This window comes from Lonchura striata, chromosome 5 (genome assembly GCF_046129695.1).
Source record: "Lonchura striata isolate bLonStr1 chromosome 5, bLonStr1.mat, whole genome shotgun sequence".
Lineage (NCBI taxonomy): Eukaryota > Metazoa > Chordata > Aves > Passeriformes > Estrildidae > Lonchura > Lonchura striata.
In genome coordinates, this window is record NC_134607.1 from 35,395,925 (window position 1) to 35,421,217 (window position 25,293).

Consider the following 25,293-nt stretch of genomic DNA (forward strand, 5'->3'; position numbering starts at 1 on the left):
GAGTGATAAGGTCTCCCTTGAGCATCCTTTTTTACAGGCTAACACCAAAGACCCAGTCAGACTCTGAAGAATGTAACTATAATGGTACAGCTACCTGTGAAAATCCCTCTCTAGCCAGGAGAAGCGAAAGTGAAGATCAAAGGGAAAGGCTTTGATTGTACAACTCACCAGGCCTCTCAATAGGCCTGAGAAGGTTTTCGAAGACTTTTGGAGCAGCTGTAGTAAGAGAACTGCCAGGCAGGGGAAAAACAGAAGTAACACAGGCTAGTCTTGTGCTGGGGAGAGGATTAGAAAATCTCTGGGAGAGGAGTTCTCAGGGAGGACCTCTTTAGATCTACTAGCCAGATTTGTCAAAGATTAATCTTTTTTTAAAGAAGGTTCTAAATATCAAATACTGTGCTGCTATATAAATATTGAACTGATTAAGTTTCGTTCATTCATAGGTTAACAGGTTTTTACACCTGGGTCTATTTGGAACATTGTACATAAATCACTTCTTTAACTAATAGAATACACCTTTCAAACCCAGTAATGTATTTTGAATAATTTCCATTAATCTATTCTGCACAATTTCTGTAGTCACACACTGTTTTGCTGCAAGAAGACTGTATTTGTCATATTTTCTAGCTTTGAAAAGAATTATTTAATTCAAGCACTTTGCACCATTTTATAGACAGAATAAACAGGATCATCTGAAATCATATTAATTGGTAAAATGACTGTGCATCATAGAAAATAGAAAAGATATCTAGATTAATAACAAACAAAACAGACTTCTAAAAGCAGATTAGCTACTTCTTGTTGGAAGAAAAAAACAAACCCAAACACAAACAGCATAACAAACTACAGAAATCACTTACTTATCCAGGCAAATAAAAGACTTTCCAAACCTTAAAATTAAATAAATAATCATGTAAAGTAAAAATGTTAACATAAAATATAGAAATCAGAAAGATAAAAATATCTAGATTTTTACTCCAGAGAATATCATAAATAAAATAATGGCAACAAGACCATATAAAATTGATCCCCACAGAGCTGAAAGAAGCATCCCTTTCTCTGAAGAACCACTCTTATCAGGAGGGTGTTCCATGGAGGAGAAAGAGACAATTGAAGATAGAAAATGATGGATAGCAATGACCTTTCTATCTGTAAAACACGGGCATATTTTAGGTATTTAATCTTCAGAATTGGATTATTATTAATCAATTATTCATGACAATTTGAATCTATGGTAGATGTTTTTTGTTTTCTTAAATATCACATAGCTAAGCTTCTGCTTGAGAACTGGAAAGGAGATTAAATCCTCACAAGCAAATAGTGTTCAAGACTGGCATTTTATTCCCTCCTAAACATTCCCTTCCCTGCATAGCAACACACATTGAAGATAACCTAGTGCCCTCTGCAAAAATCCTGCCTAAATATTCTAAAATCCATCTTTATAGACTTTTTCTCTCTATGAGGAAAAAAAAAATCCCATACCTCTTCCAGAGAACAAAGCAGAGCATTGTGGCAACACAGAGCAGCAGAAACTGCTATGGCTTCATTCCTATAGCCACAGGTTACTCTGCTGCATGTTTAACACGCACTCCTCCTCACTTGCCAACAGTGAGTGATAACAGAAGCAGAACCACTCCATTATGGGCCACCAGACCATACAATGAAAATAAGCAGAAGGTGTTTGCAGATATTTAAAATGCACTGCCGGAAAAGATAGCAGATGGAGTTATTCTAAAGCTCTTTTGAAAAGCGGAACCTCTACAGTCAGAAATAATATAAAAAATATGCATGCGTCTGTGAAGAGCAGGGAACAGGTCTCAACATTTTCTTGAAGAATAACTACACTGAAAAATGTCTTCCCAGTTGGGGGAATCACTGTGGAAAGACTCTCCTTTACTCAGGTTCTAAAATTAAAGGATATGGATAGCAATTGCCACCTTATGATGACTAAAGCAAATTTAACACACATAAAGCCACCAAGGAACTGGCAGTTTTTCCTGTTCTCAAATACTCTGTTAAAAAAGTACACCTTATTCCTAGTTTAACTGAACTTCCTGACATTATATTTAGTTCTCCCTTTGTCTTGCTATAGTTGAAGAACTGTCTTAACAAATTTCTGTTTGTTGTGGCATGCTTCTTAGGGACTAGGCAAAGCCCCTCTTTATTCCTTTTGTTAACTCTAAACAGATTGAATTCCAGGAGGTTATCCACAACATGGCATATTTTCATCTACTCCAGTCATTCCTGAGATATTTGTGGTTCTCCCCTGACCCTTCTCCAACTGAACAGTCTTCCAGTAATAGTTATGCAAGTGTATTAACAGTTACTACAAAAAGGTAATACAACTGCTTCCTTCTTATACAGCCCTTCATTGTTTATATGTCAGTAAACAGTAATCTTTCGATTTTCAAACTCTCTTCAAAAACAATAATTCCTTGGTTGAGGCTTCCCATAAGATTAACCATTTACCCAGGATATTACAAACATTTTCATTAATGGGGAGAAGGGATGCTCCAAAGGAGGTAGGGAAAAGGCTAATGTGGAGGGAATCTCTGGAGGTTAAAAAAGGGAGCTTGAAAAAAAGACTGAAAGGGCAAAGCAAGGTGAACGTAAAACATCTTACTGTGGAAAACGGGGGCAGTGTTTTAGTTTATTGATGTTGCCTGGTAAACTGAGTTCACAAGTGCAAATGAGAAATCATACATAATGAAGTCATTACAGGGGCTCTAACACTGGACTTCGTTGTTAGTGTGCCAGTAAATCTGACTGATTAATCTAATTCCATATAACAGCAGGATAAAACAGCTGCAAACAAGGAAAAGCTTGGAAATTAAATGCTGGAAACATTTATAAAGTAAAAGCTAATGCTAAGACAAATGGAGTATGTATCAACTGTGGGGATGGAAAACAATCTGTATGGGAAAAAAAGAAACTGAATCATTAGGATAGTGTGGAACAGTTGTGAAGTATGTCCTGTCTAAAACAATTTTTAGAAAGAGTTTTAAAATACACCGTAATAATCAAAACACTATTTCTAACCTCAAACTTCTTTCAATATGCAACAGTCTGTGAATTTTAGTTTGGTGGGGCAATAGATCTGCTTGAATCAAGACCATTTTGAGCTACAATACTTTTTTTTTTACATTAAATACCTAAGTTATGTTTGTGATAAGAAAGCTTATGTTTGCTGCACTTGTTTTAGTTTTCAAACGTGGCTACTTCCTAGGTATATTGAGTTGTAAAACTTCTGAAAACTACAAAATGTGTAACTAGTCAAGCACTTTTCCTCAATTTTTAAAAGGAGAACAAACTTTCCTACTCGTAAGCCTCGCACCCAAAAAACACCCAAAAAACCAAAAGAAACTTGATTTCATATCATTGAAAAATGATTTCATAATTTTTATTTCTTCCATCTAGAAGACTTTAAACTAAAGGTTACCTGAAGCAAGGAGAGGGTTGCATCATAGCATCTAATCAAATATGACTCATAATAAAACCTCTACCCACTTATTAAGACTAAGTGTTTTAGAAACTTACAGCTTTCAGCTAAACTTGCTTTCCACAGTCAGAGTGCTACTCTGACTGAAAGTCAGAGTAAAGCTACTTGTGACTCCAGGATGAAGATAGTCATGCACACTGGAACAGTACCTTTTACTTCTACATTTTATCCTATCTTTCCCCTTTTGCTGTTCTTTTTTTTTTTTTTTTTTTTTTGATTCAGCAGCAACTAACCCTTCCATCACAGAGATACAACTACATATAATCATCAAGTCATTTTACCAGGGGTTTCCACTATCTGCTGCAAATTCTACTATATGTTGAAAAAAAAAGTGTAATTTCCTCACACTCCCCAGTGCAGCCACTGCAGTATGTCTTGGGGGTGAACAGATTAGAGGATGTACAGAATCACCCTACAGTCCTTGGTCCTTTCCTCCACAGTTTAGGCATGCTACTAACTGCTATGAAATCAAACTGCTTTCTCATGGGTTTGGGAATAAGGAAACTTCTAGGAAGAGGGAATGAAAAAGGGGCCATTCCAAAAACAGAAGATGCCATACACACCTTTCCATGTCTTCAACATAAGAACAAAGCAATTGCTTGTCCAGGAACAGTTAGGTTTAAAACAATAATCTTTTGGGATTAAGTAAATCTTAAATAAACGCTCAAGCTGTGCAGGACAATTCTCCCTGTTTGTAGCCCTTGAAGAATTATTTTAAATCAAAAAATAAATATCTGACATAGTAAATTCAAGTTTCCTGTAAAGGATCAAGATAACTATTCAATACATTAGAGGTGTAACTATTTACTGGGATTAATTATTTAGGAAAAATAAAAGGATTAACTAAGATTTGAAAATAATTTCAAATGCTAACACGAAGTTCCAGAGAAGATGAATGTATAGATAAGACTAAAAAACAACTAAGCAAAATAACAAAACAAGTGAAAAAACAACCTAAAAAGAAACGGATAACCGCAGCAAAAAGTCACCAGTTTTGACAACAGCAGGTTCAGAAATATGAATTTACCCCATTGTCAACAGTATAGTGTGCATTGTAAAGAGAGACTAATGCTGAAACATATGATCAGACAACTTCAAGAGAGATGAAGCACCACTGCATTTAGTCCATTTTCTTTCTGAATACACCCAGTAATTAGAGAACAGCTCCTCATGCTGTCCCTCCCTTGAGCAACTAACATTCAAGCATTCACAGAATTTTAGAGCATTACAAAGTATTACCTCTGGCAGTTGACAGAAATATTTTTGCCTTAAGAGGGTACAATGGATAGCATATGATCTTTAGTCCAAAACAGGAAAATAGGAATGATCTTCTGTACCTTTTTACATTTTAAAGCATACAGGACATACACTAGGAATGTGGATGTGTAAAAACTAATTTAAAAACTCCACAGTTCCAAAGTATGTGTATACTACTTCAGGACTCAAAACCCTTAAAAAACTTACACCTGACCAATACTCAGTGCATCTGGAAGCAACTGCTTTCAGCATAGTGTACTCTGCTGCTTATATATATGCATTACCTGGGAAACTGAGGGTGATGACACCTAGCACAGCTGCATACATGCAGTACTAACTACTGTACTATTAATGATAAGAATGTAAACCTAAGGCTTTAAAAGCTTACATGCTACAGAGTTCTATACCATACTGCACCACTCAAATCACACCTTTCTTTATACTTGTTGCTTATGCATGCTGACAGGAGTCAATCTGGGAAATAAATTCAGTAGATGTGCATTACAGTTGCAACACAATTGCATTTGACACACATTTAACAGAGTCAACAGGCAGTATCCCATTACACTGTGAAAGCAAGCCTCAACGGCAGCAATTTGTTCTGGAAATACTTACTTCTGATGAGGTCACCATCAGTGCGATTTCCCCAGATGGACTGCTCTTGGATCTCTGCTTGTACACTTTGATTACTGGAAGGCTGGTTTATGTCTTTATCTCCTGCCACAGCAGTCTCTTGGTCAGTTTTTCCTAAGTCAAAAGAAATTTCAAAATATTAATTTCTACAGTATTTTTTCTCCATGTGAGCAAAACTAAATTTGAAAATTAAAAGTAAAATGGTATAAATTATAAATTGTCTTAGCATCCCCTTTTGTTTTCTTAGAATTAACTTCCAATAAAGTTGATTTTCCATTTGTTTTCTGGCCTAGATCAATAAAATTTCTCATTAAGAAAGACTTCTAGTCATATTATATCCAATTGTGCAAAATAATACTCAGCAATTCAGCAGCTTCTGCAACAAATTCTACTTTGGGGGGGGGGGGTTGTTTTCTTATTTAGTTACCTTCCACAAACTTTTCATATAAAAATTTTAATAGCTTTGTCACACAAAAAAACATTATTTTTTACCCACATACATGTGGTTCTTGCACATAAAAGCTATAGTAATTTCACAAAATTTTTTTATAATTATTTTTTATAATTAAACACATAATCAAAGACATATGCAGCTGAAACTTCAAAAGTGACTCGTAGCAAAAGTCTGAAAAAATATTGTAATACAATTACCTATTTTTTGTTTAAAAAAAACTGTTTTAAAATGCTACTGCTGATTAAAAGTCAACATTTAGCCAATAATGAAAAGAAAAAGTATTTCTTCTCTCCAAGTACACATAAGATGCAGGGAAAATTCCATAGTAAGGTTATTTGAGGGATTCTTCAGCTTATTTCACAATGTAACAGATGTTGTTTTGATGATGTTGCCAGTTGTCACAAGGAGACCAAAATTTTCTCAAACCAAGACAAGTGACAGTTTTCATCTTCACTGTCATTAATGTTTTAGTAATCAAATCTGCACACACAAATCTTTCTGTTCTTGATTGCTGAAGATTTTTCCTACTGACATTCAAGGAAACATCTTTAAATCTGGATTTACTTTGTTCATTATTCACAGCAACAGATAATCAGTTCATATTACTTACTTAAGGGATCTGTAAAACACTAAATATTTTCAGTCTCATATTTTTTTGAGCATACCTACAACATTTCATATTTACAGTAAACCTAGATGAGCAACTGCTGAAATAAATAGAGGTCTGTTACCTCTATTTATTTGTTTCAAACAATAACACATTTATAAATCCTATATTACCATTTCATATACTGTATCCTGTAGTAAAGCTGTTATTCCAGTCCTGAGACTCAGAAAAAAATCACTTTTTCCTACTGTGGCATAGTAAAGGTTAGTTTCTTCATGTAACCCACAGCACTTTGATTTTAAATCCTAATTTTCTGCCTTTTTTATCAACCCTATTAAACTGAGGCACTGGACATCACTCAAAATAATAAATGCCATCTTGTGTGTATAGTAGCATATGCCTTCAAGCACTGCTGCTCCCCTTTTATCAATTTCCACCTCTGACATGTCTGACTTGGTACCACTCCGTGGTACTTTGCTCTCAGTCCTCCCTCCCACCAACAACTTGTCAGTATTTCCTCAAGCCCATCCTGAGAGGAACTGTTTCACTGGGATTGGCATAGTTATCGAAATGAATGAGAAGATTGACTTTAATGAGTTTTGCCCCTTGCCCTGATCACTTAATCTCACCTAGATACTCATCCTATTAACATTAAAAAAAAAAAAAAACAACAGAGCCCACAACAACAAAAAATAAAACAAAACAAAAAACCAAACAGAAAAACCCCACCAAATTAAAAACAACAAACCAAAACACAGTGTGTTTCAACCCCTTTGACAGACATCAGATACAAATTATTTATGTCTGGTATCTATCAAATACAAAGTGACTGTATTGAAATATAATGATTTAGCCTGTGCAGTTAAGTATTAGGTGCAAATGTGTTTTAAAAGTGTTTGAAAAGTGGTCTGGAATAGACTGAATAAAAATAAGTAGTGTCCTGACAAAGCTAGCATAAAAAGCACTGCTTTCCACAAACACTAAGCTTAAATAAGCTATTTTAGGAGATTTTGCTCTTAAATTACTTTTTTACAGTGATGACACCATATTTACAATATTACAATATGTACCCAGCAGTGCTAGCACAGACCTGCAGAGTAGCTGTATACAATTCTCTCATATAGGATATGACATAGCAGAACCTTATTATTTCATGTAGTAAACAATGAATGGCTATAAGGAAACAATAATGTTAATATTATGGGGCCTTCAGTGTTCTAGATTACATTTTTATCTAAGAAATCTGAAGGAGTGCAGAATACAATCATTATTCATATGAATTTCTTTTTCATCCCTCTGCTTGTTTTCAGTTCAGTATGTTTTCCTCTTTTTTTCTTCCCACTGTCTAGGTTGCATGTGTATTTTTCATGAACACTTTTATTATTCTAGCTGGATATAATAAATGCCCAGTCAAGACCATGTAAATAATAGTAGAAGTTAACAAGAAAAAAAAAGCTTAACAAAGACCATGTTGCAATTGAACAGCAAACATTTTTGATAGGAAGTTCAAAACAATTAACATTAATTATCTCTTTGATCTATTGAATTCACATGAAGACTTCCCTCTAAATGCACACAACAGAAACCTACACCATTAAACACATGTTTGGTATCTTACTTTGCACTCCAGAATTACCCACTGGAGCAGCTCATCCTGATAGATGCTGCTCTGTGGCATGGTGAACTCACCCAGGGCAGCAGTTAAGGACCACACAGCCTCTCCTCCCTTCCCCAGCCTCCAGCAGGACAAGAGAACAGAAAGACCCAAGGGAAGAAACTTGTGTGTCAAGATATAGTTTAATAAGTGAAGAAAAGAGGAAGGAAAAGTAAAACAGGAGATGCAAAGGCAATCGCTCACCATCTCCCACAAGCAGATCAATGCCCAAGCTAGTCTCTAAGCAATGGCTACCTGCCCTAAAACCTCCTCCCCTGTTTTTATTGCTGATCATGACATTCTATGGCATAGAATAGCCCTCTTGTCAACCTGAGTCAGCTGCCTGGATCGTGTCCCCTCCCAATCCCATGCCTACCCACAGTCTAGTCACTGGAGAGAAAAGTGGGAAAGGAGAAAACCTTGACTGATGCTGTGCAAGTGCTGCTCAGCACTAGCCAACCCACTGGTGTGCTATCAACATTGCTTGAGTCACTGATCCCAAACATAGCACCACAGCACTATGAAACAGCAGCATGAATATAATAGTAATATGAAATTTAGAAATACTAGACCTTGTGATCTCTTTATTTGAACACTTTTTCATAAATTGCTTCTGGTGCATCACACGCAATGGTGTCTTGATTCAGTTGGTTTTTTCTTGAATATGTACCATGTCTTAGTTTTTGTACAAAGGAATTTATTGATTATTCCCTTATAACAAACAGTTGATAATGGGATCATATTTTCTTTTTTTTATAATATGAGAGGTGCCACTACAACAGACCAATTACAACTAATCACACATGAAGACAGCCTCAAGACCATTCCTGTCTTTTGTTGGTCCCATTATTTTTATGCTAGGTACCTAAGAATTTTCACAACAGTAGTTTATGAAGAATCAACACAAAGACCTTACTCTGACGGAAACACTAATGACTGGATCTGGCCATAGAAAAGTATGACTTTTTCTTCCACTGCATCTTCAAGTAAATTTGTAACACTAGTCTGTTTCAATCAAGCTTACCCTTAAGAATTCTTTCTGTAAGACTTCCTTAGTATTTTAGCGTCTGCTTCCTTTAGCACACCCTTCCACTCTCATGTGGCTAACCTCCAATACTGACAGCCAAGAAAAAAAAGAGATGCTCTTCTTAACAGTTCAAATAATGGAAAGAAAAGACTCATTATGTTCTGAGTCTGGCAGAGCTAAAGTATAAATTCAATCTCTCTTCAAAACCACAGTAAGTTACTCTAGGTCATGTCACAAAAGCAACACAGACTTCTTACCTACCACAGTTCAGCCCCAAACCAGCAACTTGTGTGGCTCTGTACCTCCCCAAAACTAACAGCAGTGCCAGGGCTGAAAAGCTTCTAGTCAAAAGCCCTAGGGAGTGATACCCACACAGAACACCCTGTGATTTATCCTGAAGGTAAGCATAGGCAGAAACTCTACTTGTTCAGAGATTCATTCAAGTTTAAGATTTAAATAGAAAGAGATATGACATGCTCGCAAAGTATAGAATTGAGATGGCTAAAAGCCAAATCATACCTATGATACAGACAATTGGTAAACCACTTAGTGAAAAAAAATTAAAATTTTAATCACATCTCAAAACTACTTCATTATTAAATAAGCAAATAAAGTGAATTACTGCTTTTTCTCTGTGGAATTACTTAAGTCCATATAAATAATTTCTATAGTACATACATTCATTTTACCATAATTTTGTTATCTTTATTTTTAAATTTCACAGCCGTACACATATTCCATAGAATAGGAATCTGTTTTCACCTTTGAGACTATTGTAATATTGATTGTTAATTTTTGTTCTAGTTTGGAGAATATGCCTCTGGTTATACACACTTTTTTGCAACATGACAAATACATTCTGCAAGACTCCACCAACTGAATAATGTCAGCAGTCTGGATTAGCAACAAGGCTACTATTACAACAGTCCCATCAAAAAGTAAACTTAACAAATAGTCAGAGCTGTCAAAAAAGACACATGTATATTAGGCAAAACAGGTATACAGGGCAGTCTCTCCAGATGCCTTCCAATTCTGCAACCTATGCCTTTGGGAAGTTGCTGGAACATCGGTCAAACTAATTCCTGAAAAATTCTTAGACCATCCCAGTGAATAATCTCTCTTTTTAGAGCTACATTTGTCTATCTTTCTCTATAATGTAAAGCATATTAAGTAAAGATGAAATTAATACACAAAACTGATAGAAAATACAAAAAAGATAGGTAATGGATGTGTATTTGCAAGACACACCTCAAAGTACTCAAGTCTTTGACAAATAACCAACTTTTCCTCTCCAAGGGCTTGTCCATTTGTACATTCACCCACCAGCTGCCCCCAAGAGCCCCACCACATCATCTTGTTCAGAAATGGGTCTCTGTGTGCTCATATATGTGCTACTATGTATCATGAAGTATATAACATACACAAAACAAAAATGGAAACAAGTGCCCTCATTAAGTGGATTGCACATCCTCAGAGTTTAATTGGCAGTTGATGACACATAACCTTATATACTGGTTCAGCCATCGCTTCCAAGAATGTGAATCATTAGAGTGCATGACTAGCAAAATGACAAACTGGACTTGAGGTTTAGAGTTTGTCTATAAAATTTAGGAGCTTGTATATAAATGAATTCAATGAATTCTGCTGCAACAACTGAAGCCTTTGCTGCTATGACACATTCATTTTCTGTTCACCAGCAATTTGGTGGATGTTCCAAATAGCATGTAAAGAAAAATCAACTGGTGGAAAAAGTTTCTGAAAACCTGAGTGCATCATTCTTTTCAAGGACAGAGAAATAAGCAAAATGGACTGGCACAGTGATCACTGATCTCCAAAAACTCAGTCACAGTTTTATGCGGTAGGGATAAAGAAAAGGTTTGGAAGCATGGGGCAAAGTTACTTAGGCACCTAAAGCTCACCAAGTTCCTGGGATGAACCACCACAAGGCCTGAGTTTTTCCTATAACAAGCAAATGCAGATTTTAAAATAAATGTGCAAAGTTCAAATTATACCAAATGAAATATTGTCCTTCAAAGGAAAGAGCAATTACAAAAGAAAATAAATTGCCACAAAACATAAACACATAAGTAGATCTATGAGGAATAAAAAAAGCCAAAGAATGTTCCCAAAAGGAAACGTAACAATCAGTTCTCTGTCTCAAGCCTACAATTGTTGGGAGGGATTGAAGAGCATGTGGCAAACACTGCATAGAACACTTCCTTTGTTCATTAATAACCTTGCTGACAAGGAACCATGAAGGACGCTACTTCCTACTGAAAATTCTACTGTTCACAACAATAACACAAAGAAACTCTGATAAAACCACATTTCACAGTGTAATCATTATCAGTAATGCCTACCATCTACTTCATGAAATGCCTAAAACTTTTAGGCATTTTATATAACAAATAAATTCAAACAAATTAATGTAACAGAATGCCTATTCCAGCATTTACTTGAAACAATTTCATTTCATTAAGAAAATCTAATTAATAATGATAATCCACAAACTACAGAGTTGGAAGCCTCCAATTTGACGTTTGATTGTTTTAAAAAAAACCATATTTGCATTCATTTAATTTCAGTATCTTTCACTTAAATGTCTTGTTGCAACTTTCAATGGCTTCAGCAGTGCCACAGAAAAAAAAACAGTTTCTCAAACTTAGAGCAATTTAACTGAGAAATTTTTTGGAAAACTCTTACAAAGAATTTTCCAGGTGCAAGATATGGAATAACTATGAAAGCACTAGAAGTTTGACAGCCCTGAACAAATTTGAACCACAATAAATTAAAAAATTAACGGCAATGTGCAAACAAGTATTCTGTATTATTTTAAGTGTTAAAAAGGTCAAATACATAAGTGAAGACTTTTCATAAAAAATCATACTAATTATGCAGTCAGTTAGGTATGTATGTCATTCATCCAAAGAAGTTTCACATGTATACAAAACCAGTTTCATGGAAGTGCTAAGCAATACATGGCAGCTATGGCTGCATTAGCAACAGCTAATAAAACTGGGCCTGTACAGTGAAAGAGTTAACTTTAAGACTATTCTATGTAATACATGTTCCAAGGGCTTTCTACTTTGAACTAGTTCTCAGATACAATCTTAAAGATTCAAGGCTGGAGTGTATTAGGCACATTCCTGCAGCTTTCACATTATTTTGAGCAAAAGGAATCCCATCCAGGTCACTCCCTAGGATCACTCCACAATGCAAATCAAAGCAGAGGCGAACAGATTTACTTCAAAACTGTATGGTTGATCCAAATAAAAAAAGTAGGATAACACACTCATTGCTGAATGTTACTTACTTAGGGAAAAAAAAAAAATTAAAAAAAAGAAGTGTTTAAAGCAAAGACAAATCTAACTTCTGAGAGCCCAGAGCTGAATTTAAGAATTGCTGTGATATAAAATAAACCTGTGATGTAAGATGGAACAAAAATATTTCAAACTTTATACAAGATCTTTACAGTCAAGTCTATGAAATACAAGCCTGTCACACCCATGTGGGCGTGAATCATTTAACTGGAACAGTAGGCATGAAACTGAAAGCAAACGTACACTTTCATGGCAAATGAGAGTCAGACATCTATTTACCAAAGTTTTAGATATTTTAGTTAGTAATATTAAATAAATGCCTCAGTATTGGCACACAGCAATGAAACAAAATAATGCAGATTCTCCCAACTCTTGTCAGATAGCAAGAGGGTATAAAGTTATAGAGCAAATATTTGGTAAGTTTGAGCAATCTGAATACACTGGTTAACCGTTAAAATAAAAATATATTACTCATAACACTGAGGCATTACTGGTAAAGTGGAATAATTGTTGAGATAGCAATCACTGTTGCCTCAAGAACATCCAAACATTTCCCTGCATTAAGTCTTTTGTCACCCAATCTCATCTAGCCATCAGATTCCTTTCGTGCTCCTCATCATGAAAACAGTTCTGAGCACTGAAAACATGAAGATTAGAATCACATTCTTGAAGAGTACTTTTTACATTTTCTGAATGGAAGTATTAGTTGCTGCATATGGTTTCTTGACATACCAAATCAGAACTGCATCTCCATCCAGCAACACTGAGATGATTTGCACCAGAGAGAACAGTCACTTATAGAATCTGATCCTTGATCTTTCAACTAGATTTCTCCATCCTCCCCACCCCATTCAAAGAAAATGTTCTAGTGAATTTCCATAATCTAAAGATTTATTATAGTGAAATTATCAGTCTTAATTTTGTAATAGGTTATTAATTATTACAATTATTGATTTTATTTTCTTTCTTATTGAGAAAGCTAAATACTATTCTTTCATTATTTTAGGTTACCAAAAAGCAAAGATAAAAGCATTCCAAATAATTTATAGATAACAGCCCTGAATTTTTCTCTTGCATTCCATGGTTTATTCAAATGCAGAGGATTTTTTTAAAAAGTCTACCCATAGTCCAGGCAACAATCACACCATAACTTCTAATATATGAAACATTTTCCTTAAAGCAGAGAGTCCAATGGCCATGAATTGCCACATTCCTTCCTCAGGGACATTATTTTGGTACTTCCGAGTTGAGAAATACCTGATCACAATCAAATTGAAGTGGTCTGAACAGAGACATGGCACTATTCACTGACTAGGTCACACAAGTAGATGTAATCAAAATTTGGTTCCAAGGTCCATGAGCTACAGAGAAGAAAGAAAGAAGGCATCACTAGAATCTTGAACAGAGATGCATAAGTAGAGCTACATTTTTGGAAGGATGTGGCAGAAATTAACATGTTTGAGAAATTAGATTAAACCTTCCATCCTGCAGTGTGTCTCTTAGACCACACTGACATAATGGTTTAAAGACTGCAGTTGAATTTTGACATTGCCACAAAAGAAGATGCCATGATTTCATCTGTTCTCTCTCACAGTACACTAACTGTGGATGGGTGGCATCCAGATCCTCACACTGCATAAATATTTATGCATTTATTCAAAAATGAACTAACAAGGAAGAATAGTGACGGGATATGTTGAGAGAGCATATTGGTTAAAGTAACACAAAAAAAGGTTTTAAATTGGGAAAGCCAGAGCATACCACATCTGTAGGCCAAACTCTGCCTCAACCCATGTCCACAACTGATGAATATCCCTGCATACTACCTAAGTTTTATTAACTTTGTCTGATCTTTAATTATATTGTGGGATAGCTATTTTTGATTATTCAAAATTCAACTGAAGTTTCTTTTCCTTTCATGGAAAAACACAACTAATCTTCAGCATCTGAATTTATATGATAGCAAGCAAAAGGAACACTTTTGATACCTGGATTTCTTGATGATACCTTGCAGAACTACAGCAGAGGAAAAGTTTGTTCCCAGGACAAGGTATCTATATCAGTTAAACATATACAAAGCACATTAAATTATGTTGTTACAAATTAGAAATTCCTTCTCATTAGAATGCATTTAATACTTTATTATACATATAAGATAAGCTATCTTTTGTTGATTAAGGAATCTTTAATTCTAGGTCACCCCAGATTTCAGGTATCTCACTGTAAATATCTGTAAATATATTTATAGGTCAATGATATTAATTTCAATCAAAGCTTTTAAAATTATCACCAAATTCTAGAGATTCAGTATAATTTTGGATGTCCTGGGGGCAGAATAGAAGGATAGGGGCTGTTGAAAGTCCCAGACATACTATCTTAGTTTTTCAGCCCTGGAATATCTGAATTACCTTATCCTGTAACCACACACTGCAAAGCTGACAACAGAAATGCTGGAATATGGACTGGAAATGTTATGAACTCACCTTTTCCTCTTTCCACCCCCACTTCCCCAACAAACTTAGACTAGAAAAAACCAACAAATATCCACATTAAAAATCCATATTATCCTTTAAGTTCATTAGAATAAAAATTATGTATTTGAATGCTGAATTCTGCTTTGTTTTTCTGTGAACTGTACATAAGCTTTAAAAATGAGCATGTGTCTTGATAGGTATGGCCAGTCAACAAACCATAATCATAATGCTTGTTTGTACCTTACTGATCCCAAAGAAAGCCATGAGGTTTAATTGTGCCATTAGGATTTTCTGCATATTCCTTGTCATGGACAGATCAGTATTTGTTTCCTCACTTCTCATTAAAAAAAAAAAGAGCATGTATTTACAGTCATTCATAGGACTTTCACTTCATAGTGAAAACTCAGTTTGAAGTGGTACTGTCAGAATGAGACCACTCCCACGCTAGTTAGTTCACTGACTTACAACTTCAGTAACTTTGATGTATGGCCTACATGCAGAATTTAACCAGTGTGGCCAGGTGACCACATGACAAATAAAAACAACACGCTGAAAATAAACACATATCACAGGTACTGATGGTTCTGGCAAAAATGTGATTCTAGCAGTTCAGTTCTGCATGCTTGATCTTCATTTAATCTTTCTTATTATTACTTTTTACTGTTTAGAAGTTATGAGTCATTCTCTAGAACAAAAAAAAAAAAACAACAAAACCCATCCAACAATATGATAAGTATAACCCAACTTGTTATGACCCCCGCCAAAACATTTTTTACTTAGCTACGGATACTTTCTGATTTCTGAAACATGTCTTCAGCTTTGATTATACATAGCTATTGATTTTCTTAGTTACATAAACAAGACTGCATTTTTAATCCACAGTTGCACAACTGTATTACCAGGCTCTGCTCCAGTTAAGAAGTTATGAATAAAGTTACAGTTCTTCAACAAGATTACTTGTCTGTTTTTCAAAGACTTTTTAAACTCCTGTCAGAATTCTGGAAAATCATAGCTGTAAATAAATAAACAAAGAAAAGTCTCATCTTCACAGACCAGGACTTGACAGGCAAACACACTTCCCAATTTTGAGGATAACCTAAAATATACTTTGTCAAACTTCTCTACATGAAGGTGATCAGAGCCATCAGTGTATTTTGTTCAAAAGCAAGTAAGACATAACTTAAATAATTTATCTTTAAGATGAACATACTTTTAAAAAACCTTTTGAACAGTTGATATGAAACAAGCTATATTCTCAGAGATTGATTTTAGCTGCAGCATCACAGAGTAATCTAAGAAAAAACAGTGAAGTGACCTCCAACCTGAACAACGCTCTCATTATTAGATCAAACTTCCATAATTTACTTCAAAACCTGGAAGGCCAGCTTTACAGGAAAGAATTTCTAAACATCAACACAAAGCTGAGAAAATCAAAATCTATTTTTAATTTGCCTCTGAATGACTGCGGTTTTTCAAGTACTGAAAATCAGGGCTAAGTAGCCCATTTTTGTCTTTGCTTTTTTTTCTTTTTTTTTTCTTTTTTTTGTACATTTTTTCATGGGAATTTTGGGTTAAAACAATAAAATGGTGAAGTGAAAGTGCTACAGAGACACACTACAGAGGGGAGGGGCAAAAAAGAGGGGTTAAAACCCACAAGTCAAATCAGTAAATGTATCGTTCAAATATAACGCGCAACAATTACAGAGAAACTTTAAAGCAACTTACCTCGAGGGAAAGAGATCAAAGAGCTGTTTTCAGTCGGAGCTTGCTCTGGCCCTCCAGGCCCCGGAGGAAGAGGTTCTCTCACTTGGGACATCTGCCAGCTCTCTCGACGAGTAACAGAGAGCCTGCACCCCTCTCCAACAAAACTAACACGCGACCCTGAAGGAACAAGCAAATGAAAGGACTCGTTAATGTACTTTTTGCAGAAAACTCGCGGCTCGGGGCGAGGGACCGAAGAGGGACAGTAGGGAAGCGGCGGCAACTTTCGGGCGCGGCGGCGGGCGCGCCCCCCGCCCCTGCAGCGAGCACCCGCGGGGCCGGGGGGCGGGAGCGCCCGCGGGCAGCCCGGGGGGCGCGGCGAGCCCACCTCCGCATGCCCTCCGCTCCGCTCCGCTCCGCTCGGCCCTGCGCCGCGCCCCGGCCGCGGAGCCTCCGCGCCGCTCCCGCCCCGCCGCCGCCCGGCCCGGCTGCCGCCTCCTCCCGCGCCGCCCGCCCCGCTCCCGCGGGCCTTCCCCCGGCCGTGGCGCGCACAGCCTGGCACTCACAGCCGCTGTCCCACCGCCGCCGCAGTCACTCCTGCTCCATCATTTCCGGACAATGAAACATCTCGCTGCGGCTGGCGGGGCTGCGGCTCGGGCGGCGGTTGTGCAGCTGCTGCCGCCCGCCAGCGCCGGGCCCGCGGGCTGGGCTGGGCTGGCGGGGCCGGCCGGCCGCGGGGCGCCGCGCTGCTCCCAGCCGGGCCTCCAGCCATGGAAATCCCCCCGGGCCACCGTAACCCGCCGGACAGAAGTAGGCAAGGAGGGGTAAAAATCCCCAGGAGAATGTGAAAGGGAGGCTTTCCAGCCCGGGCAGGGTTTGCAGCAGCAGTGCGTGGCGCCGCCGCTGGCTCCCGAGCTGGCCGCGGAGCCGCGGATCGGCCGCCACCAGTTGCGCGGCGGAGCGCGGAGCGGCGCGTGGGGCGCCGCAGGGCCGCCGGCCCCGGCCTTCGCACCCTCTGCGGGCCCGTTCTACCCCTGCCCCTGACCGCTAACATGCACGTATATCCATTAAAAGGGCTTCACAGCGGCCGCACAGAAATACTCAATGAGAACGAAGAATAGAACAAGCAGTTCTCAAAAGTAGAACCCTAAGTGCAAACTACTTCCTCTGCTACCATCTGCCAAGTAGCGCTACCTGGACTATCTCCATGCAGGAAATAACATTTCTTTCCCATGGCACAGCCTGATGCGATCATCAGTCTTGTGCTCTGTTCTTACCCACAACATAGGGTACTGCAGTTATTGCTCACACATATGCTGGTGTCCATAAGCTGCATGCTTTGCCTTGCATTATGTCTCCTTTCTCAATTGAAGTGTGTCCAGGTTTAAAATGCATTTTCCTTGAAATTTATAAGCAGATTATTTCATTATGGTTTAGTAAATATGCCAAATTTACTGGTATGTCTTATGACAGTGAGATATTTGGATATATTTTTTTGAGAAACAAAAGTAGGAATATAAAATAAGTTACAGACTATCAGCATCTTAACATGAGAGACTATCTGATAGATACGTATTTTGATATCACACATACTAAGCAATATGCTCAGTTGTTAAAAGATTACTTCTTAAAGTTTAGCCTTTCCCTGACATGCTTGCAAAACAACCAGGATGAACTGTAAATACCTGACTAGGAGCCAGTTCTGTGTGAACTCCACACCCTTCAGTGCTAAATCTTATTTCAGAAGTCATCAGTAATTTTGCTCCATTGTACAGCTTTATTTTTATCATTGTTGGTGCAAAAGAGAAGTGTGGTGAAAGGTGCATATGCTTTTCTCTGGAAAACAATATAATTTTTAAGTATTTCAGTCTCCTAAGGTGTTCTTTCGTGCAGTATAGTCTTTCTTTAAACATTTATATGGAAAATGGGGGGAGGGAGGAAAGGTGTTTTATGTAGGAAAGAAGCTGTGTAAAAAAAAATCCATTCGAGGCAAACAAAGCAACTAATTTACCATGTAATAATAATATTGGCCTCTATATCTACACTTTTCATCTATGCAAACATTGCATAATTTTCCATAGTCCCCTCCTTGCTGTCCTGGTGGCTGAGTGATCAAAACATAAGGTAGAATGTCTTACCTCAAACTCCCAAGTGAGTCAGTAGCAGAAGAAAGGTTATGACTCACTCTCAACATACAAGCTTGTGTTTTTCCCTGTGAAACTGGAAACATAGCAGAGAGCTGTGGGAAGAGCAATAATTTAGCCAACCACACCCTGCTTCCAAAATATATCATTGGCTAGTAAATGTCTATAGAGAGCTGATACCGCCCAGGGTTGGTATTTTGGTGGGTTTTTTTAACCTTATCTATGAAACCCACATGGTAAACTCCAGTGACGTTCACTTTATCTTCTTTAAAAAGATGATGGGACAAGCTCACCCTGACAAGGTTCAGTTTAAAGCAACTAAGTGAATTTACAGGGTCTTCAGCAGATAGGACAACTGATGCAGTCAGAGCTAGTCCTAAACAAAATCAGATTAAGAAAAGGTAAGAGAATTCAATACACAAAAAGCACAATTCACTGAAACCACTGAAACTGTACATTAAAAATATTGTGCAATAGGCAACACATTGCATAACGAAGGCTGTGATTGTAACAAGATGGATCCAGATGTGGTTCTTGTTAATGAGATACCACAGATAGGCAAAGCTTATTGGCATACGCACTTCCTGACAGTAGAGCATACTTCTAACAAATACTCAGCAAATCTCAAGTATTTGTTGGATTACTTTCCTGTAAAGTACATATAATTCTTAAATATTATTGACAATTCTCAGGAAGTGGGAAGTTCAGGTGCTAACACCAGCAGCCTTTTGGGTAAGTTACAAATTTGAGATATACTGTATCTTACTATAGCAAAGAAATTGCTGGCTGTTGCACATATGTATTCCATTGTTAAACCATAAAATTCAGGTCTTGTAGGCAATTGATGGCAAATCTTGGGATTGATGTGAAGAGAAATTCAAAAGCCTTGTAAATGGAAAATAAATATAGTTTATAGGCAAGCTAAACATTCATGAAAGGAAAAAAAAAAAAACCACAAAAAAAAAACCCTGACAAAAACAAACAAACAAAACCAAACATATAAATAAATAAATGAAACCAGAAAACCCCAACAAAACCCACAAAACCACATGTGGCAAAAACACCACTATCACCATGAAAAAGCTCTCTAAGTTTCTTTCTCTATTAAAAAGATTTTCTAAAACATACTTTTATCAAAAGTTCACAAAGTATACAATATAATCCCATGTCTTCAGGACAAAACTGTTTATCACCAGTTCCTCGACTGAGCTCCCACACAAGCCATACAAAAGATATTACCTGCAGTCAAAATATACTTGTCACTGAACAAAATAAAGTGTTTTAGAAAGATGCAAGTTGTTTATTTAAAGTAAGCCCACAATGTTCCAAAATTAATAGCTACCGAGGTTGTTTACTGACATTATTAAAAATTTGAGCCATATTTCGAGCTTGAATTTTCCAAAGCAAACTTTTAGTGTTTGTGGGGATTTGGATTTAAAAGAGTTTGTTTAGGAGTAAGTTGTGGATAGCAGAGATGCCCATCTCAGAAATGCTGTAGTACAATTGTGCATAACTCTTCAAATAAAAAATATGGTAAATAGCTATTACTTAAGGATCAATAAAAGTCTAGGTACTCAAATTTCACCCCCATCCTAACACTACCCTTTCCTTCCCCAAGGCTATTCATTAACTTGTGCTGATTTCCTTCAGAGGAAACTGAAGACATTTTACTTCCCTCTTAACACACTTAAATAGTTCTGAATAATGGACAATAATGTTATTGAATCTTTTTGATTGCTTGCTTGTACACAATCTCAGTACCTGTGAGTTCAGGTTATTCTTATGCTATGCCTGAGAACATGATTTTCAACTTTGTAATATGTAATTTTAACATATGTATATTATTCTAAACTTCACCAGTATTAAGATCATGTCAGGATCTCTGTCCTAAATATTTTATAGTGCATCAATGCTGAAATGGAAAGACAGTTGTACTTAAAAGGGCTAAATTAAAAACTTGGAATTAAAACCTTATTATATTGTAAAATAAATAATTACAAGTAAAGCTTATAATTTTTTTAAAAACAAATTTTAAATATAGATTAAAAGCAGAAATACACACAATATATGCATAAAAGGACAGTAAAAGAGAATTTGAAGATCACTATTATGCTTGGTTTGGAGTGCTTTTGGTTCCTGGATTTCACGACCTAGCTTTTATATTAACCCCCTGCAAAGCATCCTTTAAAAAGCCATGTAAATTGTCATGTGCCTGGGCAAAGCTGGTTGCAGCTGTGTTGTAGATGAGGATTTGTACTTCATAAAGCATGAAGTGCTGTGGGATTGATGGTGCCTTAGACACCAGCTGGTCCTACCAGGGCAACCATCCCCTTTTAGGCCAAGGCAATCCACCTTCAAAGAGCAGTAATAGAAATGAATAAACAGTTGAATGTCTAAAATGAAACGAGAGACATGCAGATTTAACTCCTTCTGTAACCAGAACTGAAATAAAGATATGCATTATCTTTTAGAGGAGCATCTAGTTCCAGTAATGCTGTACCTGGGAGCAGGAGTTTTTTTATACAATAAAGAATCCTTATCCAGGTTTGATGTTTTTCTGCCATGGGTTGGACTCCATAATGGGGAGAAAGGGAATATGAGGATTAATGTTTTCTGCTGGCTTGAGGTATTTTTCTCCATTTTGTTTTTTTGTTTACACTAAGTATTAAGAAATACAGTAGTATCAGAAATAGTTTCTGTAGAATATTGTCTAACACAGGTGGTAAAGATTTCATTAAAATTGTTAGATTATTAACTAAAGCAAAGAAGATGCACTGAGATTAATTTTTTCTGATGTAACTCTAATGAAGATCAAGGAGTTCCATGAAGATGAATTCAGCTTCACAAGCTTTGTCCTGCTTAGGGCGAAGCACATCACATGGCCTGGCTTACAGTAGTTTCAGCTATTCCTTAGCAAGCTCAAGCAAGTAGCTCACTCAAGTAGGTAAATAGATCCCATGACATATAACAGATCATATATTAAATCATGGGAAATGACCTTTCATCACAACAAAATGTCAACTAGTAATTCATTACATTCCTACAAATAAGTAAGAAGTGCTCAGTATACAAATACAGCTGTTCTGGATTGCAACGGTTAATTAATTTGCCTATATTCCTTCAGTTATTCAGCTTTTCTCTTCACAGTTAATATTGTCCCTTCATTAATAAAAAACTTATTTAGGGTATCAGAAGAAATAAAATTGAGAAAAAACTAATTTTTCAAACTCTGTACTGATTTTTAAGGCATTGAAAATTATTTGGAACTTGCAGTGACATTAGCAGGCAAGTGATGGACAACAGCATCTTTTGAGTTAAGTGGGCAAGAATTTTAAGCAAATATTGATTAAAAAGTGTAGTTAGCTTAACACAGACAATTGTAATATGAGTTATATAGAGATTTAGTAAATTCATAATCACTTTATTAATTTGTCCACAATATTTAGTCCTAATAATCCTAAAGGCTGTATTTATAGCATCCAAAAAAAAAAAAATGAACTAAATATTTTTGGTGCTTTTCAGGTTAACAAGGCTCCTTATGCTTTTGCACCCTGAGAAGTATCTGGATCTGGCATTATTCTACATTAGTATTTCATGCACATTCCTTACAATTGTGAGTATTCATGAAATTTACATTACCTTTTCTCAGCAGTATCAAACTTATCACCAATATCAAAAGATGTTTTAAAAAATACCTTATCTAGAGTCTACAAAACCAAAAATATTTCCATGTGAAAAGAATATCTAATCAATCTGTCCCCAAAAATTTAAAATCTGAAAATACTAAACCAAGTGTGTTTTACAAATAGAATAAATAATGCAGTGTAACAGTAGACTATATGTTATATTGCTGTGTGAGGTCACAGTAACACATCTTGATATCTATAAAAATTTAGTTATTTCTGTACATCTTTAATATGAGCTAATAAAACAGAGTACAGATGTTCCTTTTGAGCTGCAAGAGAGTACACTGTGAATGAGTATTACAAATAGTGTGCATTCTGTTTTTTACTTTCATAATATAGAATGCTCTTACTTACATATTGTGTATTATTCCTCATACATATTCAGAGCATATATTGTAACAGTTCCTTTGGAATCACTAACATGTAAGCTGCGAATGTGTATTAACAGCCAAATGCATTTGCATAATATGAGTCCATATTACTGAATGCACAGCCAAATTGTTGATAAAGAGTCACTGCTATACATAGAAACAGAATTTGTTTCCCCGTGCTTCTCACTTTCATCTGGGCTATCTTGCAGTAATTTCTCACCCTTGTCTTAACAACTGAAAAAAATGAAAAAAAATGCCAATACAACAACAATTGGGAATTGTAGTTTTTTTGAAGTAAAATATTTTGTGAGGGTTTTTGCTTTGTATCATGATCAATATTTCTGTTAATTGCCTGAATAGATATGCTTCTGGTTTTTCATTTTGGTATCAATGTAGATGACTAGACCAAACAATTAGCATCAAGTGCTCATTCAGATAGTACATGTAAAATGCAGTACATGTAAAATCATATCATGTAAAATGTAAAACAGGGAAAAAAACAAACATAAAAATTATCCTCAGTCAGTTCCAGAAGTATTTTTAACTGTCATGATTTTCTTTCTTTGTATATTTGCCTAAAATAATGGAAGGGTTTGCCAGTCAGGAATATGCAATTCTCTACATTGAACAGAACAAAATTTACAAAATAATATTACACAACAACATAATTACAAAACTTCATCTGTATCAAAGTTATTGTTTGTGTACATTGACAGATGTAGACAAACCCATGCAAATAAGGATGGAAAAAGACACCGTTTTACTTTTCTAAAACAGGGAATGGAGGAAAATAGTCTTCTGCCTCAGTTTCTTAGTTCTAGAAATCTTAGGTCTGATCTAATTCTGTGACTATGCTGCTAGGAAGGATTTTCCCCAGGAAGAAAAAGAAAAGGACCAATTGCCTTTGGCCCAGTTCCCTTCCTCATCCCATAGAGTTGCTGAAATAACTGGAAAGACAAGAGGAAATTACCCACACAATTTCAAGGACTGCATAGTTGTGATACTATTAGTTTTAGAATAATTTCAAATGTATTATTTTAATAAGCAATAGCAAAAGCAACATTATAGTTCTGGTATCACAACGGAGATATTAAGTCCAAAAAGTATTCAGTTATACTTTCTACCAATTAATGGCAATTCTAAACCACCTACCATGCAAGAACCAAATATTTACACATGACTATCATAATACCTCAGCTAAAATACTGACAAAAACAGAAAATGCAAACTGGATTTACCGTGCCTCCCATATAGCTGGTATTTTTGGATCCCACCTGGGAGATGAAGTCCTGCCTGGTGAATAGTGGCACAATGATACTGTTCACTAATACATGCAATATCTGCCATATATCATTGAGAGAGAAAGAATGTATGTATGTATGTTTGTATGTGGACATAAAATGACTGGAAGTTTTGTGTTTTGCCTTTAAAACAAGTCATTACATTTTAGTTTACTGTAGGAGCCTATTACAGTGCAAAATTCCTTTATTTCTCTTTTACTTTTTCTGTGGTTTGTTTCAAACATTTTAAAGTATTAATGAAAAATGCTGTATAAGTCATAATATTGGAGCCTAATTTTATTTCATATTGTTTTATATTTATAAGATCTATAAACAAGCTCCTGTAAACTTATAAAGTCAGTTATTTTGAGGTCAGAGCTGTGGGTTTTTTTTCCTTTTATTATTGTAAATAAAATAAGATTGTCTGTACTCAGTTGTTTTATACTTCTAACATACTAACTGCTCTCTCAGAGAAAGTTTCAAGACATAAATGCCAGCAGACTGAATTACCTTGATAAGCAGTGATCAACATAAGTAAGTGAAATATTTTTCTGAAGTTTTCCAAAGTTATCTCTATATTTTCTCAATAAATTATTTGCATTTTTGGCTTAATACAATTTATTATAATCAAAGTAAAACTCTGATAACCATGAACAATAGACAAGGAAAATTTAAGCAACTGTGTCATGGGTGCTTTCACTTCAAAATCTCTGTTGTTCCAGTCCTGGATGTCAGACCCCAAGTCTGTTATGTCAGTACTTTTTTTTTTTTTTTTAAGTCAGATTTGATTGCATAACAGTAGTAACCAATCCTATCTTGATCCATTCCTCTCCAGTGGCTAGTTAAACTTTCAAGCACTTGAAAACTCTGGTCTTCAAAAGTTTGACACGTGTTTTTCCAAATAGAAGGTATATTTTTAACCAGTTTGCACCATAAATATAATTAAGAAGTAAACCAAGTGAGTAGCAAAAATACTAGTGCCATTTTCTCTCATTACTTTGTCACTTGCAGTGGTGGGAGCAGAGATTCCTGCCCACTCCACTTTTCCAAATATATACCTGGAAATTTATGTGAAGGAGCACCCAAGACATATATTCAATATGTATTTCTTTCTGCCTGCCATTGTATATGGCATCAAGTATGCTAAGAATAAAAAAACATCATTTGCTACAATGTGAAAAATATG

At 36.2% G+C, this 25,293-nt stretch overlaps 1 protein-coding gene across 5 annotated transcripts in view; it reads right to left on the minus strand.

Moving 5' to 3' along the window:
* The window catches only part of MDFIC (MyoD family inhibitor domain containing), a 61,520-nt gene extending 42,671 nt beyond the window's left edge, over positions 1-18,849 (minus strand). For 3 of the 5 annotated variants that reach the window (XR_013340014.1, XM_021545241.2, XM_077783444.1), the window contains exons 1-3: positions 18,765-18,849; positions 16,651-16,806; positions 5,372-5,503 (exon numbers count right to left, since the gene is read on the minus strand). Coding sequence is in view for 4 of the 5 variants with exons in the window: in XM_021545241.2 (XP_021400916.2) it covers positions 5,372-5,503; positions 16,651-16,741 (223 nt within the window). In the remaining variant the exon portion in view is untranslated. Of the gene's footprint in view, positions 1-5,371; positions 5,504-16,650; positions 16,807-17,014; positions 17,095-17,192; positions 17,339-18,764 lie in introns of those variants that run through there. The other 2 variants (XM_077783443.1, XM_077783442.1) reach the window with 2 other exon arrangements.
* Between the last annotated feature and the right edge of the window lie 6,444 nt (positions 18,850-25,293).